Source organism: Helicoverpa zea, chromosome 9, assembly GCF_022581195.2.
Source record: "Helicoverpa zea isolate HzStark_Cry1AcR chromosome 9, ilHelZeax1.1, whole genome shotgun sequence".
NCBI lineage: Eukaryota > Metazoa > Arthropoda > Insecta > Lepidoptera > Noctuidae > Helicoverpa > Helicoverpa zea.
The window spans coordinates 11,946,722-11,961,464 of NC_061460.1; the positions used below are offsets into that span (position 1 = coordinate 11,946,722).

General features: G+C 36.6%; 2 protein-coding genes across 3 annotated transcripts in view; both read right to left on the reverse strand.

The window, feature by feature from the left end:
- The window catches only part of LOC124632928, a 141,566-nt gene that overhangs the window by 55,429 nt on the left and 71,394 nt on the right, over positions 1-14,743 (reverse strand). The gene's annotated exons all lie outside the window — the stretch shown is intronic.
- LOC124632931 lies at positions 12,480-14,277 on the reverse strand. The gene is made up of 4 exons (XM_047167946.1): positions 13,518-14,277; positions 13,353-13,430; positions 13,025-13,160; positions 12,480-12,907 (listed from the first exon to the last, which is right to left on the reverse strand). The coding sequence occupies exons 1-4, from the start codon at positions 14,199-14,201 to the stop codon at positions 12,735-12,737; spliced, it is 1,071 nt and encodes a 356-aa protein (XP_047023902.1). The 5' UTR covers positions 14,202-14,277; the 3' UTR covers positions 12,480-12,734.

Genomic DNA, 14,743 nt, shown 5'->3' on the forward strand with positions numbered 1-14,743 from the left:
GTACTTTTGAGACAGAGAGTCCGTTTAACTAGAAAAGAACTGTTATAAATAAAATTAAGTTTATACAGGTACTTACTACGCTCCTTCTTAAAATGACGTAGCCAAATATATCGTTTAATGTTTGTGGCATTAATATTATGACTGAAACGAATGTCTGAAAAAATCATTAGAATTTTCAAAAATCATTTTACCATGGTGGATAACATACTAAACATACTAAACATGAAGTCGTGGTGGCCTAGTGGGCAAAGAACCAACCTCTCGAGTAAGAGGGCGCGGGTTCGATTCCAGGTCAGGCAAGTACCAATGCAACTTTTCTAAGTTTGTATGTACTTTCTAAATATACCTTAGACACCAATGACTGTGTTTCGGATGGCACGTTAAACTGTAGGTCCCGGCTGTCATTGAACATCCTTGGCAGTCGTTACGGGTAGTCAGAAGCCAGTAAGTCTGACACCAGTCTAATCAAGGGGTATCGGGTTGCCCGGGTAACTGGGTTGAGGAGGTCAGATAGGTAGTCGCTTCTTGTAAAGCACTGGTACTCAGCTGAATCCGGTTAGACTGGAAGCCGACCCCAACATAGTTTGGGAAAAGGCTCGGAGGATGATGATGATGATGGATAACATACTAAACATATGTTACGTTACTTCATAAGAACGCTTTCACACTGACGGAATTTGTGGCGCGTATACGCCCGGCTTGTGTACTCGTTGCATTCTGTTTCAAGTGTCATCATTTGTAAATTAGTGTAAAAGCGCACTAAGCCATGTTTATCACGTTGGATATATATACGTGATTTACTAAGAGTTTTATGCTAATAAAATTTACCAGAAACTTCATAGGCATATCAGTCCCACGAATCGTATCCAACAAACTCTTATAAGTGTGGAGACAACTTCTTAAATTTTCCTCCAACATCTCTTTGGCTTGATATGTCATTGGGATTGACAAGTCGCTTTCCACGCGTTTACGGAGAATAACCATCCGACGACATAAAAGCTCAAACATCATTATCCTTGTAAAACTCGCCGAGTATTGTAAAGTAGCGAGAGTAAGTGATACCAGGGAGACATAAAATAAAGGATCAGAAATACTTTGAACGTTATCAATCGTAAATTTGACATTGACAACTATCCTTGAGCACAGTGATAAGAAAAATAAAAATATTGAAAAGGTTATTTTATCAGCGGATTCGACATTTGGTAGTGTGGTGATTCCTCTTATTTTCGTCAAAAAATCGTCGAAGTTATCACCATTGAAACAAATACTTGTGACTACACTTACAACGTAGAGGGTTGACATAAACCCAATGTGAAATTTACTTTCAATGTTAACTCTGACGAATGCTACAGTTATTGTTAAAAAAATTATGAGTGTCGCGATTAATATACAGTAAGTTTTCACCAAAAAGTTAACTTTGCTATTTGAACTTATTTTACAGTAAAATCCACTAATAAGTCGGATAAACATTACGAGTTTTATTAGTGTATCTGGTTTTACAAGAGCCATAGTTTTGGATAGTAAAAGTCAAAGCTGGTGAACAATGAATCCAATGTGACACTGGACTTAGCTCAAGGTTTTATTTAAGTAAGTGTATTTAAGTAATTACAAACGGGAATAGAAAAGCACTTATTTTTGAGTTACCTATATTCTAGAACTAGCTATTAGCCGTGACTTTTTTTATTTAATAAGTTCTTAATTCCGCTTCTTGGGTAAAGAAAGTGCCTTAAGTATTTGCTATCAAGATCTTTACATGACACCAACCATCTGCACTTTAATTTTATTTATTACATAGATAAGTGTATTACTTACTACACACAAGCAAACAATCTTGCGCAAAGGTGAGGTGATTGAAAGGTCATTCCAATATTCACTTTAAATGTGCAGCAAAAGTAATTTTTGATAATTGTTCAATCAAAGAAATGCGCGAACTGCACCATAGCGACAGTGTATGTGGTGAGGAGCGCGATCATGTTCAGTATCAGACTCATGTCTACCGCGAACACGCGCCATATTGTGTACTTGAACGGGTTCTGCTCCAAGTACGTCATCGCGTCCTGTATTGCGTCGCGTGTTTTGTCACCTAAAAGATTATTTTTTGTGTTAAATATTTAAGAGAATTTAATATAAAAAAGTAATTTAAAGATACAATAGATACCTTTACACAAAAGTAATTGCTTGATTACGCATAGTTTAATTTTCTCTATTTCGTATTTTCGTACACCATGTCGGCTATAACTGCAGGTGATATCGACAGTACAAGATGCAGTAAGCCTTCTAGTAAAACTGCAAAAGACTAAAAAACATAATGAGTTTAAGGAACTGGCTCGTTTTGAAAATATCGTATCTAGGAAGATTAAATAAAGGCTTTATTATTTGGCCGCGCGAACTATTTTACATGGGATATCGGCTTAAACTTTCTTTTTAATTTCTTTTCGAACTCTTACACCAAAAAATAAATATAACCAATACGTACTATATATCTGTTATTTATGAAGCCATACATATATTTTACCTTCAATGGCAGTACGATAATTGTGGATGAGAATATCTGGTATAGATAAAAGTAAACACATTTCATCACCCTAAAAGGTTTAAATCCAAATTCGACTGACAACTGAAACATATTTTTTTCTTAAAACCACCAACCGCCAACCTTGAAATTGTCCGTGAGAGTTCATAGTGAACATTATTTTTGTTTTTAGAAAACTGACCTTCATTATTGTCGGTGAATTTGGCTCTTAGTCTACAAGGGTTAATTAAGACAAAACTGACAGGGGGCTTTCCTCATGTACCTAGCCAGAATCTATTCTAATACTACGAAGATGACGAGTTTGATTGAACGCGCCTTTTTCAGGAACTACAGACCCGATTAAAAAAAAAACAGTGTTATATGGACTATTTATTTCTTTATCTGTTTATGTAGTATGGTTCCAATGGGACATGTATGCATATTTTGGGTTTATAATTATTTTTGGTTTCTTTTAAGGTGTTGCGTACTGCCTGCGTCATATGAATAAACCTTAATAAAATATACGAAGTCTCTTACCAAACGTTTCATGGGAGCGTCACACACACGAGTCGTGTTTACTAAGCTTCTGTAAATTTTCAAGCAGGCTCTCAAATTATTTCTCAAAACTTGTTCTCCATCTTCAAATTTCCTCGCAATTGATAAATCCTGCTCAAGACATTTGCGAAGCATTGCCATCCGTTGCCACAGCAACTCAAACATCATTAAGGCTCGAGCAGACCGGATGCGTATGCGTAACCACGCGCGTAGTCACGCGCGTAGTTACGGCGTAACCATGAGTTGTAATGTATGGAAATGTATGAGACAGGCCACACCGCTTGCGTAACGACGCGCGTGTCTACGTTACGCAAGCGGTGTGGCCTGTCTCATACATTTCCATACATTACAACTCATGGTTACGCCGTAACTACGCGCGTGACTACGCGCGTGGTTACGCATACGCATCCGGTCTGCTCGAGCCTTTATTCTCGTCAAACAAGACGAGTAATACATATACAATCGAACGTAAGAGAGAAATTCAGAATCGAAAATACACCTTGCATAATGTCTATATGAGTATGAACATCAAATTGAATGCGGCTACCAATTCTCAAAAATATTATCAAAATGAGAAAAATTGATACATTGAGCATAAAAATGCAGTAGCGATGAAAAGACAATAAATCCTGAGTAAAACGGAGACTATTTTGTTGGAGCTAATCTTCCAATAATACCCGCTCAATAATCGATAGATCATAATAATTTTTATGAAGGTTTCTGACTTGACCAAGGCCATCGTTGACGAACTAGAAGTTACAGTGCTGTATTTGAAGACAAACAAAACACTGACGCGCCTGTACCGTTCAGGGACAAAATAAATAGGACACGTGATATTGTGTGTACCTATAATAAGATCTTAATATTAAAACTACGCGTGTCAGAACAGTCAAAATAAAATCAACACTTTATTAGAAAATATTTTATATTTACAGGGCCACTCAAAAGGTGTGAAGAAAGGTATGACGTCTACAATTCGCCAGATTTACTGAAGTCTCAGCATCCACCGGTTCTACTTCCGGGCTTAGAGGATCGCTCTCTTTTAAACGTTCCACCACCACCACCTCTAGCATGATTACTGGTAATGGACCATGATTGCTGGCTGAGTGCGAAAGATCGTCGCTGCCTATTGCCACCACGAGGATACGACTGTGCTTGTCAAAGGTAGTGCTCACCTCAGTATGCTCAATGCAGTCATATCCAGACTGGTCTCAAAAACCACTTAAAGATCTTGCGTATAAGAAAAGAGTCGTGTCGTCTATTGAAGGTCAGCGGGACAAAGCTTAAATTTCTAGATTGGATATGTAGGTGGTCAGGCAGACCATACCTAATTATTAAGTTTATAATAGAGAGCCTTGGATAAAGAAGCCACGTCAGTATAACATTGTGTAGTGTATTTCTGTTACAACCTCCACCTGGACTTAACACGACGTGTGTAACCAAAGATGGAGCTTGTCAAATTAGAAATGTTCATAAAAGCAATCATGATCTTTCGGATAGTTTGTGGCTTGTATTGCAAAATCACTTCAAATAAAATAATTGCTGCTATAATCAAAATCTATTGTGCGCTTGTATCTGCTATCGTCTTTGCTATTAGTTTGTCTTACCTTAACGATCTAAAAAACTCTATTTCCTCTGCATTCGCTTTTGGATTGCCAGCCTCTAAGTATTTTGTAAATTCAGTGGTACATTTTTGTTTCGACGGCGATAATTTCTACGAGTTTTTTCACAGTCTAAAAAATCTGCAGATAACACAAGATTTGGAATCGAAATATGAAATACCTATCACGATATTTTTATTTATATTTATAACAGGTGCAAGATTAAAAAACTATTCAAGATATTATTGGCTTGGTATGTCGGGTAGTCATTTCCGATTTGACCGGTTTATGTCTTTTTGTTTTGGAGTACTAATATCCTACATAGGCTCTATAACGTCTGTCATGAGATTTATGATGTTCGAGTTGTTGTGGCGTCGAATGGCAATACTCCGCAAGCGTCTAGAACAGGATCTGTTAAACGCTAGAAGGTTCGAGAATGAAGATGGAGTTCTGAGGACACAGTTAAGGACCTGCTTGAGCATTTACAAAGGAATATTAGACACGACGCGGAAGAATGATGCACCAATGAAACTTCTGGTGACTCATTTATACATTAAATTCTTGAAAATAGTATTTTTAAATGTTACTAATGTAGCGGAAAATAATTGGCCTTTGATGAAGATTGTCTTTTCAGATATTTGACTGATTTATTTTACTGTTTCAGATATTTTCCAGCGTTATTATTTTGATCCCCCATTTATTGCATCATATTTTTAGCTTTATATCGAACGATAAACGAGTATGTACTTTGATCAGTTTTGTATGTTTCTTTAAGCTATCCTTTCGATATTAGATTTCAGTTGTTTTTTTTTCTGTTAAAATTTTAAATCTATTCAAGCGATTCCTGAACCCAATTATGATTGCTTACAGAATAAAATATAATAAGTCTTTCAAAGATTATTTTCATTTCAAATATTTAGTAGTAATCGCACTTTGATCAACTATGAAAAAAGTATTTTACCATAAAGTTCAGAAATTAAGAGAATATTTTAATTTTTTTTAGGGCAGCGGACCGATTGTTGTGGAGGTCACTATCCTATTTTTTGAAACACTATCACCAGCCCTTCTAGCCGAAATGGTGAAAAACGAAGTTAATCGTATGAAACTATTGGTCGTTAAACAGCTGCACCGATGCAAAGGTAATAATGATCTTGTAAAGGCGAGATTCTACCGGTTTGCGATACGGTCACGCATACTAAAGTTTACTTTGTTATTCTCGCTCTAGCAAACAGTAAAAAACTATGTGCAAACATGACTAAAACGTCCGCGAAACTGCAACCATTGTGCGCGAATACATGCCGTGGACTCGCGTTGAAGCAAAATCATTTTTTAATGACAAACAAATATGTGCAATCTGTTGATGGAATCTCACTATAACTTAAACGAGCAATGTTTTTAAATAAGTTCTGTAAATTAATCTTAATCCATTCCAGATGAAAGTACGCGTAACGCAATACAAGACGCGATGACGTACTTGGAGCAGAACCCGTTCAAGTACACAATATGGCGCGTGTTCGCGGTAGACATGAGTCTGATACTGAACATGATCGCGCTCCTCACCACATACACTGTCGCTATGGTGCAGTTCGCGCATTTCTATGATTGATTGATCTACACTTGATGATGATGATGATGATGATGTCCTCCTAGCCGATTATCGGCTACGGCGGCTGTTCTCATGTAAGGAGACTAGCCAACTACGCAGGACATATTATAGTGCACGAGCATTTGCGCAGACACAGGTGCACTCACTATTCCTTAACTCTCATAGCCCGATGGGACGGTAATCCGACACGACCGGAGAGAGATCAGGCGCAGGACCGACATTTACGTGCTCTCCGATGCACGGGTGTATCAATCACCAGCTTCCAGGCTCCGGGCTGCTTTGTGAAAGTCTTCTAAAACCCACAAAGCGATTTCGGCCCGACTCGGGAATCGAACCCGAGACCACGTGCTCAGCAGCCACACTTGCGACAGCTAGACCAACGAGGCAGTCAGTCGAGATCTACACTTAATAGCATATTTGCACTGTGTTTGTTTAAAAAAAAAAAAACATGATATGTTAAAATTAAACTGCAGAATTTTGGTCGTTTTATAAAAATATACCTTTATCCCTTCCTTATGCAAATCACAGTTTAAGGAGTCTTGGGACACGCACATGAAAGACGAGAATGCACCTGCGTCAGTCATAAAGTTAAACGGACGTTTTGTGTTCAAGTAAATAAAAATCGCAAACATCCTCAACAAGGAGACAACGTCTGTTTATTATTTTGTATAATATTTCATATCAGACATAAACACAAATGTTTGCGGCAGATACTTAATAGGCTCGTATAAGCAGATTTTATGGTAATTGAACATATTGTATTTTAACGATGTATCGTGCTTTAATAAAACTACATTTTTTATCATAACTCCATAGTTTATACTGTTATTTTATATTACATAACATGTTTTTTTTTTTATCAACAAACGCAGTGCAAATAAGCTATTAAAATTAAGTGTACAAATCAATCAATCATAGAAATGCGCGAACTGCACCATAGCGACAGTGTATGTGGTGAGGAGCGCGATCATGTTCAGTATCAGACTCATGTCTACCGCGAACACGCGCCATATTGTGTACTTGAACGGGTTCTGCTCCAAGTACGTCATCGCGTCTTGTATTGCGTTACGCGTTCTTTCATCTGTAATATTTTAATACACTATTTACCCAACTTGTTAAAAAATATGACGTTTTAGAAATGTTCGAGCATAATTTTTGGCTGTTTGCTGGAGTGAGTAGACCTAGAGAAAATCGGTGTGCGTCATAGTGCCATACATCAGTAGAATCTCGCCTTTAGAAAATTATTACCTTTACAAACAAGCAGTTGTTTAACGATAGATAGTTTCATACATTCTATTTCGCTTTTCACCATCTCGGCTAGCAAGGCTGGTGATAGCGTTTCAAAAAATAAAATATAAATATCGAAAACTGTTAGGTCGCTGCCCTGCAAAATACAAAATTAGCTTTTAATTCGAACTGACCCTAGCCGCACACTGCAGACTAAAAAGTCGGCCGACAATTAGTCGAGTTGATACCGACTGGTTGCTATGTACATACTACCATTCATTTTCATATTTATGAAGCGCCCGACTAAACTGTCGACCGTCTCAAAAGTCTGAATTTTGATATGTATGCAAACCAATAAAAATAATCGTAAACAATATAAGTAATTGAAATTGGCTTCAGATAAAGATATTCCAGAAAAAATGCTTCAAAACGTGAATGTCGAAAGAATAGCTTCCAAACCAACAAACAAAATAATTTAAAGTTAGTACATACAATTGCATTTTTCAGTAATAAGCCAAAAATATGATTCAATGTCTGGGGAACCAATAGAACAACGCTGGACATTATCTGAAACAGCAAAATAAATCAGTCAAAAATATCTGCCGGGTCCTTCTTCATCAAAGGCCAATCATAAGGCACCATTCTACTACATTCTAATCATAAGGCAACTAGAATCAACCTTATTTATAATTTTTGACGTTCATAAGTGCTTGTAAAGGCCTAAATGAAATAAATGATTTGATTTGATTCTCAAGAGTTAAATGTATAAATTAGTCACCAGAAGCTTCATTGGTGCACCATTCTTCCGAGTCGTGTTTAATATCTCTTTATAAATCGTTAAGCAGGACCTTAACTGTCTCCTCAGAACTCCTGCTTCATTCTCGAACCTTCTAGCGTTTAACAGATCCTGTTCAAGGCGCTTGTGGAGTATTGCCATTCGACGCCACAACAACTCAAACATCAGATACCTTATGACACACGTTGTATGGTTTATATAACACAGAAGCAACTCAAAAAACAATCCTGTCAACTCGTCGATTGGTAAGATAGATATATGCACAAGAGAAATTTTTGAGTAGCCATATAATCTTGCACTTGATATGGAAATCAATAAAAATATTGTGATAGGTATATCATAGTTAGATTCTGAATCTTGTGTTGTCTGTAAATTTTTTAGACTGTGAAAAAACTCATTAAAATGATCACCGTTGAAATAAAAATGTACCATAGCATATAAAACATATGTAGTGACTGATATTACCACAGAGAATTTAGCTACAATAAAACTGTTAAAAAAGAAAATGTGAATCAAAGCAATAATAACGATAGCAGCAATTACAAGTGCACAATAGATTTTCGTTACAGCACAAATTATTCTATTTGAACTAATTTTGTTATACAAGCCACAAAATAGCTGAATGATCATAACAGCTTTTATGAACATTTCTAATTTTACAAGCTCCATCGGTGAGGGTTATGCACGTCGTGTTACGTCGAGGTGGAGAATGTAACAGAAATACACTGGACAATGTTGCACTGACGTGGCTTCTTCATTCAAGGCCGTCTATTATAAACTTAACGATACTATGGTTACGTTACCACCACCATTCAATTGACCCGTCTAGATCCACCTACGGCGGAATAGATCATTTGATGATTTCCCACTCTCCAGAAGTGGTATATATTTGTTTGTTATCCTGTCTAGAAAACGCTGGGTTTAGAATATATTACTCTGTATTATTCTAGATTATTGAAGGTACTTATAATAATTAAAACTGAAAGAAGCTTTAGGAGGTGTGCAAACGTATTCTTCTCCTTTCGGTATGCTTAGAATTAAAACCATAACATACTTTGCAATAAATATTTAAGCATCCGTTCGACTGATTGTAAGAGACAGACCCAAAAAAATAATTAAATAAAACTTTTTTACGTGCTTCAAACATGTTTTACTAAAAAAAAAAACGCAAAAATTACAGCTGTGCTAATATTACAATTTCAATCTGAAGGTCAATCAATTGTACAAATGCGCGAACTGCACCATAGCGACAGTGCATGTGGTGAGGAGCGCGATCATGTTCAGTATCAGACTCATGTCTACCGCGAACACGCGCCATATTGTGTACTTGAACGGGTTCTGTTCCAAGTACGTCATGGCGTCTTGTATTGCGTCGCGGGTGCAGCTTTCTGAAAATATATTCTATCATATTACCATCGTCTTTCGAAGCCTTTTATTTTAATTTGAGATTCATACATTTAAGGAACATTTCTATTCTAGTATGCAATACAAAGCATAGTGTCGTGTTTTACTGTCGATGGGCACACCGCAAATTCTGCTTGCTGGTTGTCGATCATTCTTATTTGTTTTGAACGCCGCGCTGGTTTCTTACCAACCGTAGAATTTTGTTAACTAATACCATGCAAACTTTAGTTATTTAGTTACCTTTACAGACGAGTAACTGCTTAGTAACACACAAATTTATTCTATCTATTTCACTGTTCACCATCTCCGCTAACATTGCGGGAGACATCGTTTCAATGAATTGAGTAGAACCCTCCAAAACTATCAATAACGAGTCCTGCAAGGCATAGAGGCTTAGTGATAGCTTCTTATTATATCAGACCAAATAAAAGCTATATTTTAGCAAAATACCTACAACAGAACGTCGGTCAAGCATGGAGGTATAAGCATGATCCATCATGTGAGGAAGAAATAAGACCAAACTCGTAGATATCTGAAATGGAAAAAGAAGTCGAAGTATTTTTGATGTCAGATGTTTCCGAGTAACGCTTGGAAACTCTTATCTCAAAATATTAACTGCAGTGTGGATTGTATTTAAATAAGAAGACTTGTTATTAGTAACTACAGTTACCCCAAGTTTCATTGGTTTTTCACTAATACGAATCATGTCCAAAATACTTTTGTAAGTATTCAGGAATTGTTTTAAAATATTTTTCAAAATGTCTCCTTCGTTCTCGAATCTTCTAGCTTTTAATAGATCTTGCTCGAGGCATTTGCAGAGTATGGCCATTCGACGCTACAATAATCTTCTGGCCACAGGACGTGGTGTTCCGTCGCTTCCGCGGACAAGTGCCACAGGACCGCACAGTGACTTAGTGCATAAGTGAAGTGCTACTAACATAGTTTTAAGTTTTTATTTACTAACAATTTTGTATATCATATTATGTATGCTAGTTTTAAGGTATTTATCTATGGGCCTTTGATGCCTGAGAATAAAGATGATTTGATTTTGATTTGAGTCGTGGTGGCCTAGTGGGTAAAGGACCAACCTCTCAAGTATGAGGGCGCGGGTTCGATCCCAGGTCAGGCAAGTACCAATGCAACTTTTCTAAGTTTGTATGTACTTTCTAAGTATATCTTAGACACCACTGACTGTGTTTCGGATGGCACGTTAAACTGTAGGTCCCGGCTGTCATTGAACAACCTTGGCAGTCGTTACGGGTAGTCAGAAGCCAGTAAGTCTGACACCAGTCTAACCAAGGGGTATCGGGTTGCCCGGGTAACTGGGTTGAGGAGGTCAGATAGGCAGTCGCTTCTTGTAAAGCACTGGTACTCAGCTGAATCCGGTTAGACTGGAAGCCGACCCCAACATGATTGGGAAAAAGGCTCGGAGGATGATGGATGATTTTGATTTGATTTGATAATTCGAAAGTCATCATTCGTGTCGAGTTCACCAACGATACATTTGTTGGTGAACTGCTATTGACCCTATAAAGGCTGTAGTAGTATATTATAGGGGAATGGGTTTTGAAAAGTAAACATGGCGCTGATGGAGTATGCCGCATACTTAATTATCCTTGAGGAAGCAAAAAAAAACAATAAAATGATTGAAATCTTGATGTCACTGAAAGACGGGAAGTCTTGTCAATTTCTTATTTCTTTTAGTGCGCTAAAGTATTTCATGAAGTTGTCGCCATCAAAATAGGTACTGAAAACAACATTCATAAGGTACCCAGAGCACATCAAACCAAAACTAAGGTTTTGAAAAGGAACCTTTAAGTTTTTTATGAACAAAACAAAAATAGTTATAATTGTTTTAGCGACAAACGTGCAGTAGATTTTTATTAATGCAATTGTTATTTTATTTGAACTGAGTTTATAATATAATCCACAAAAAAGACGAAGAAATATAACACTTTTAATAAACGCTTCTAATTTTACAGATGCCATTGTTTTGAATAGTAGGTATAACTTTTATTGGATGCTGCGAGAAAATAGAGCCTACCGAAGACCGAAAATACTTATTGGACTGACGTGGTCTACTAGTCCGAGCTCTTTTTATACTTCAATGTTACAGTTATAATAAAACTTCATCAGCATAATGAGTTTGTAGAAACCAACACCAGTAGATACAGTATTATGATACTCGTATGACCTCATCATACAACCAGCAATGCTTTTATGAATAATTTGATAACATTCTATCAGAGAAGCAAAAATTCTGCCTCGAAAAATAAACTAGTTACCATGGCCCTGGTACATAATGGGCTTAAGAAGGAACATGATAGGTTTTAGTCATTAAGAGTCTGGCACTCCCTCACGCTGCTAATCACATCTGCACAGCGCGAGCGGTCATTTGATGATTTCTTATTTAAAAAGAAAATGGATAAGAGCTGAAGCATTTTGCTAACTAGCCCTAACATAATCGGTTTTAAGACTTAATCGGATTTATAACTAATGAAATAACCAGTGCTTCCTATGTTTTTACTCATGTATCTGCATCAAATGGTGTATCTATAGCTACTGTTATCTATTGGCCAGGAATTTGAAGTTTCTCCCTATCGATTTAACACTATAAAAGAGGATTAAGGCTATGAAGGGCAACCCCCACAACCGAACGAAGGCCTCATTCTTTGCTATGTTTAATTATAGATAAGAAAGAAAGAAACTACACAATATTGTAATCCATAATATAATATCCACACGTACATATTAATAATGGCTGTGCTACATAATTGTAAACACCGACGTGGCTTACTATGATGAAGGTTTTGTTTCCAAAAATAATTTATATACGTGATAACATACCAATTACACAAAACACATTGTAAAGTCTTAAATACTAGGTACTTGTACAACTTGTCTATAGTTTCTGCTTGCTCTACTTTAGTTGAATATAAAGCTGATATTAATGCCGAAACAAACGTTGATGAAAAGGTAAATTACAGACGGCTCCTTCTTGGGAAGTCGGTTAAAAAGTTGCAGTTTTTCAATTCAATCGCAAATATGCATGAACTGCACCATAGCGACAGTGTATGTGGTGAGGAGCGCGATCATGTTCAGTATCAGACTCATGTCTACCGCGAACACGCGCCATATTGTGTACTTGAACGGGTTCTGCTCCAAGTACGTCATCGCGTCTTGTATTGCGATAAGCGTTCTTTCATCTGAAATTTTGTATACCTAGTTATAAGTTGTTTTACACTTCAAAAACTATAAATATCAACCTTATTGTTTTTATTTTATTTACACACTCCGTGCAATATTAGTCAAAACTATTGTACCTTCACAGACGAGTAACCGTTTTACGATGCATAGTTTCATTTTATCAGTTTCACGGATCACCATCTCAGAGAGCAATGCTGGTGACAATAATATAATGAAGTGATTTATCAATTCACCAGCCAGTGCTAGGTTTGCCTGCAAATATATATAAAATATTGGTCACCCCAAATATTGAATTGCAATTTTTTTGTAGGCCCATAGTTTTATCACGCTCATAAACGGTAGATGCATCTGCATACTGACTTATGCATAGATTACAACGAGAAAAGTGACTCCTCCATCATTTATTTGATGGAAAATAGACTTTAGAACTTTAGCAATACGTACTAATTCTCCGCTAGCAGAAATATACAGATGGGTAGTAGTCAAAATGTAGAAAACGAGTGCTGTAACAGATGTAAATATCTGAAACAAAGAGATGTTCAAAAATTTCAATAAATAAGACTAAGCCTCTGACTTATACAAGCATATTTTAATATTTTGGTTATGTACCGCAATTTTCATAGGCGTTTCATTTACACGTGTCACTTCCAACAAACATTTGTAAGCATTTAGACATCTCCTCAATTTTTCCTTCAGAATGCAGTCACTATTGTCATAGCCCTGATGCGTTGATAGCTCCCGTTCAAGATTTCTGCGGACCATTGCCATTCTGCGCCATAGCAATTCAAACATCATAAGCCTTGTCAAAATTGGCGAAAATTCCAACAAGTTGACTGTCGATTGAAAAACTAAGAAAGAATAGATCGAGGAAACTGTATATTGACTGTGGTCCAACGTGATCTTCAATCGTAGTAAAATGTTTGCTGAAAGTGAAATAGTGAACAAGCGTATGGAAATTTGGACTCCCTCGCTTGACTTCATGTGCTGAGAAGTGACTACTTTTCGAAGCTCGTGTAGGAATCCCATAAAATTTTCACCTTCAAAATAGAAATTTAAAAGAAAATATATCAGGTACACGTATACTCCCAGAAATACTTGTAACAAAGCGCTGAAACTTCTTGCATGGTTAGCTAGAATTCTAAGCATGGACATGCACATTAGACCAAAAAACAAACAATAAACTTTCGCTAAAGTTATCACTATTTTATTAGAACTAATTTTGCAGAAAAACCCGCAAATTATTTTTAAAATCATAGCAGCTTTTATCGTTTGGTTTAGTTTTATATCCGCCATTTTGAAAATCTACGATCGATGCAAGTTGACGTTTATTTTAGGCAAGGGTAAAGATATGACTGAAACACCATGTACATTCTTTTCAAGGCATTTCAAAATTTTCCAATGAGTTATTTGGTATAAAATATTTATAAAACACTAGTAGCATCGGTGTTATAACACCGAAGTGATATCGTTATTCAAGGATTTTTACTATTACAGAAATACCTAAACCTACGTACATTCATTACTTAGAGTACTTTTTTAAATTTTATTTTCATAACTTAACCTTCATCAAAACTTTTCCCTCCCTGGTCCAGTAAACGAAATCTGCGAATAGAGTATACATGGTTCCGACCTCCTTTTTTGTTTTCTTTTTTTAAATAAAATTCATAGACCTCCCCAAAACCTGGTTCATAGGAAGGAAACAAACTAAAAAGTCACCATAGGGCTGCCGTTTGTTGCCTGAACTGCCTGTACAGAGTCCGTCATTATATTTAGTAGGCTAATCAAAAAAAAAGGACGTAGGTTCGAACTGACAAGCATATAAAACACTGAAAGCT

What these genes read in the sequence shown, in the direction of transcription:
- LOC124632931 (XM_047167946.1), bottom strand. Translation starts at nt 14,201, where the DNA reads ATGGCGGATATAAAACTAAACCAAACGATAAAAGCTGCTATGATTTTA. An exon ending in TTTCTGCTAGCGGAGAATTA is followed by an intron (nt 13,161 to 13,352) that starts GTACGTATTGCT and finishes ATATATTTGCAG; the next exon opens with GCAAACCTAGCACTGGCTGG. An exon ending in ACGGTTACTCGTCTGTGAAG is followed by an intron (nt 12,908 to 13,024) that starts GTACAATAGTTT and finishes ACAAAATTTCAG; the next exon opens with ATGAAAGAACGCTTATCGCA.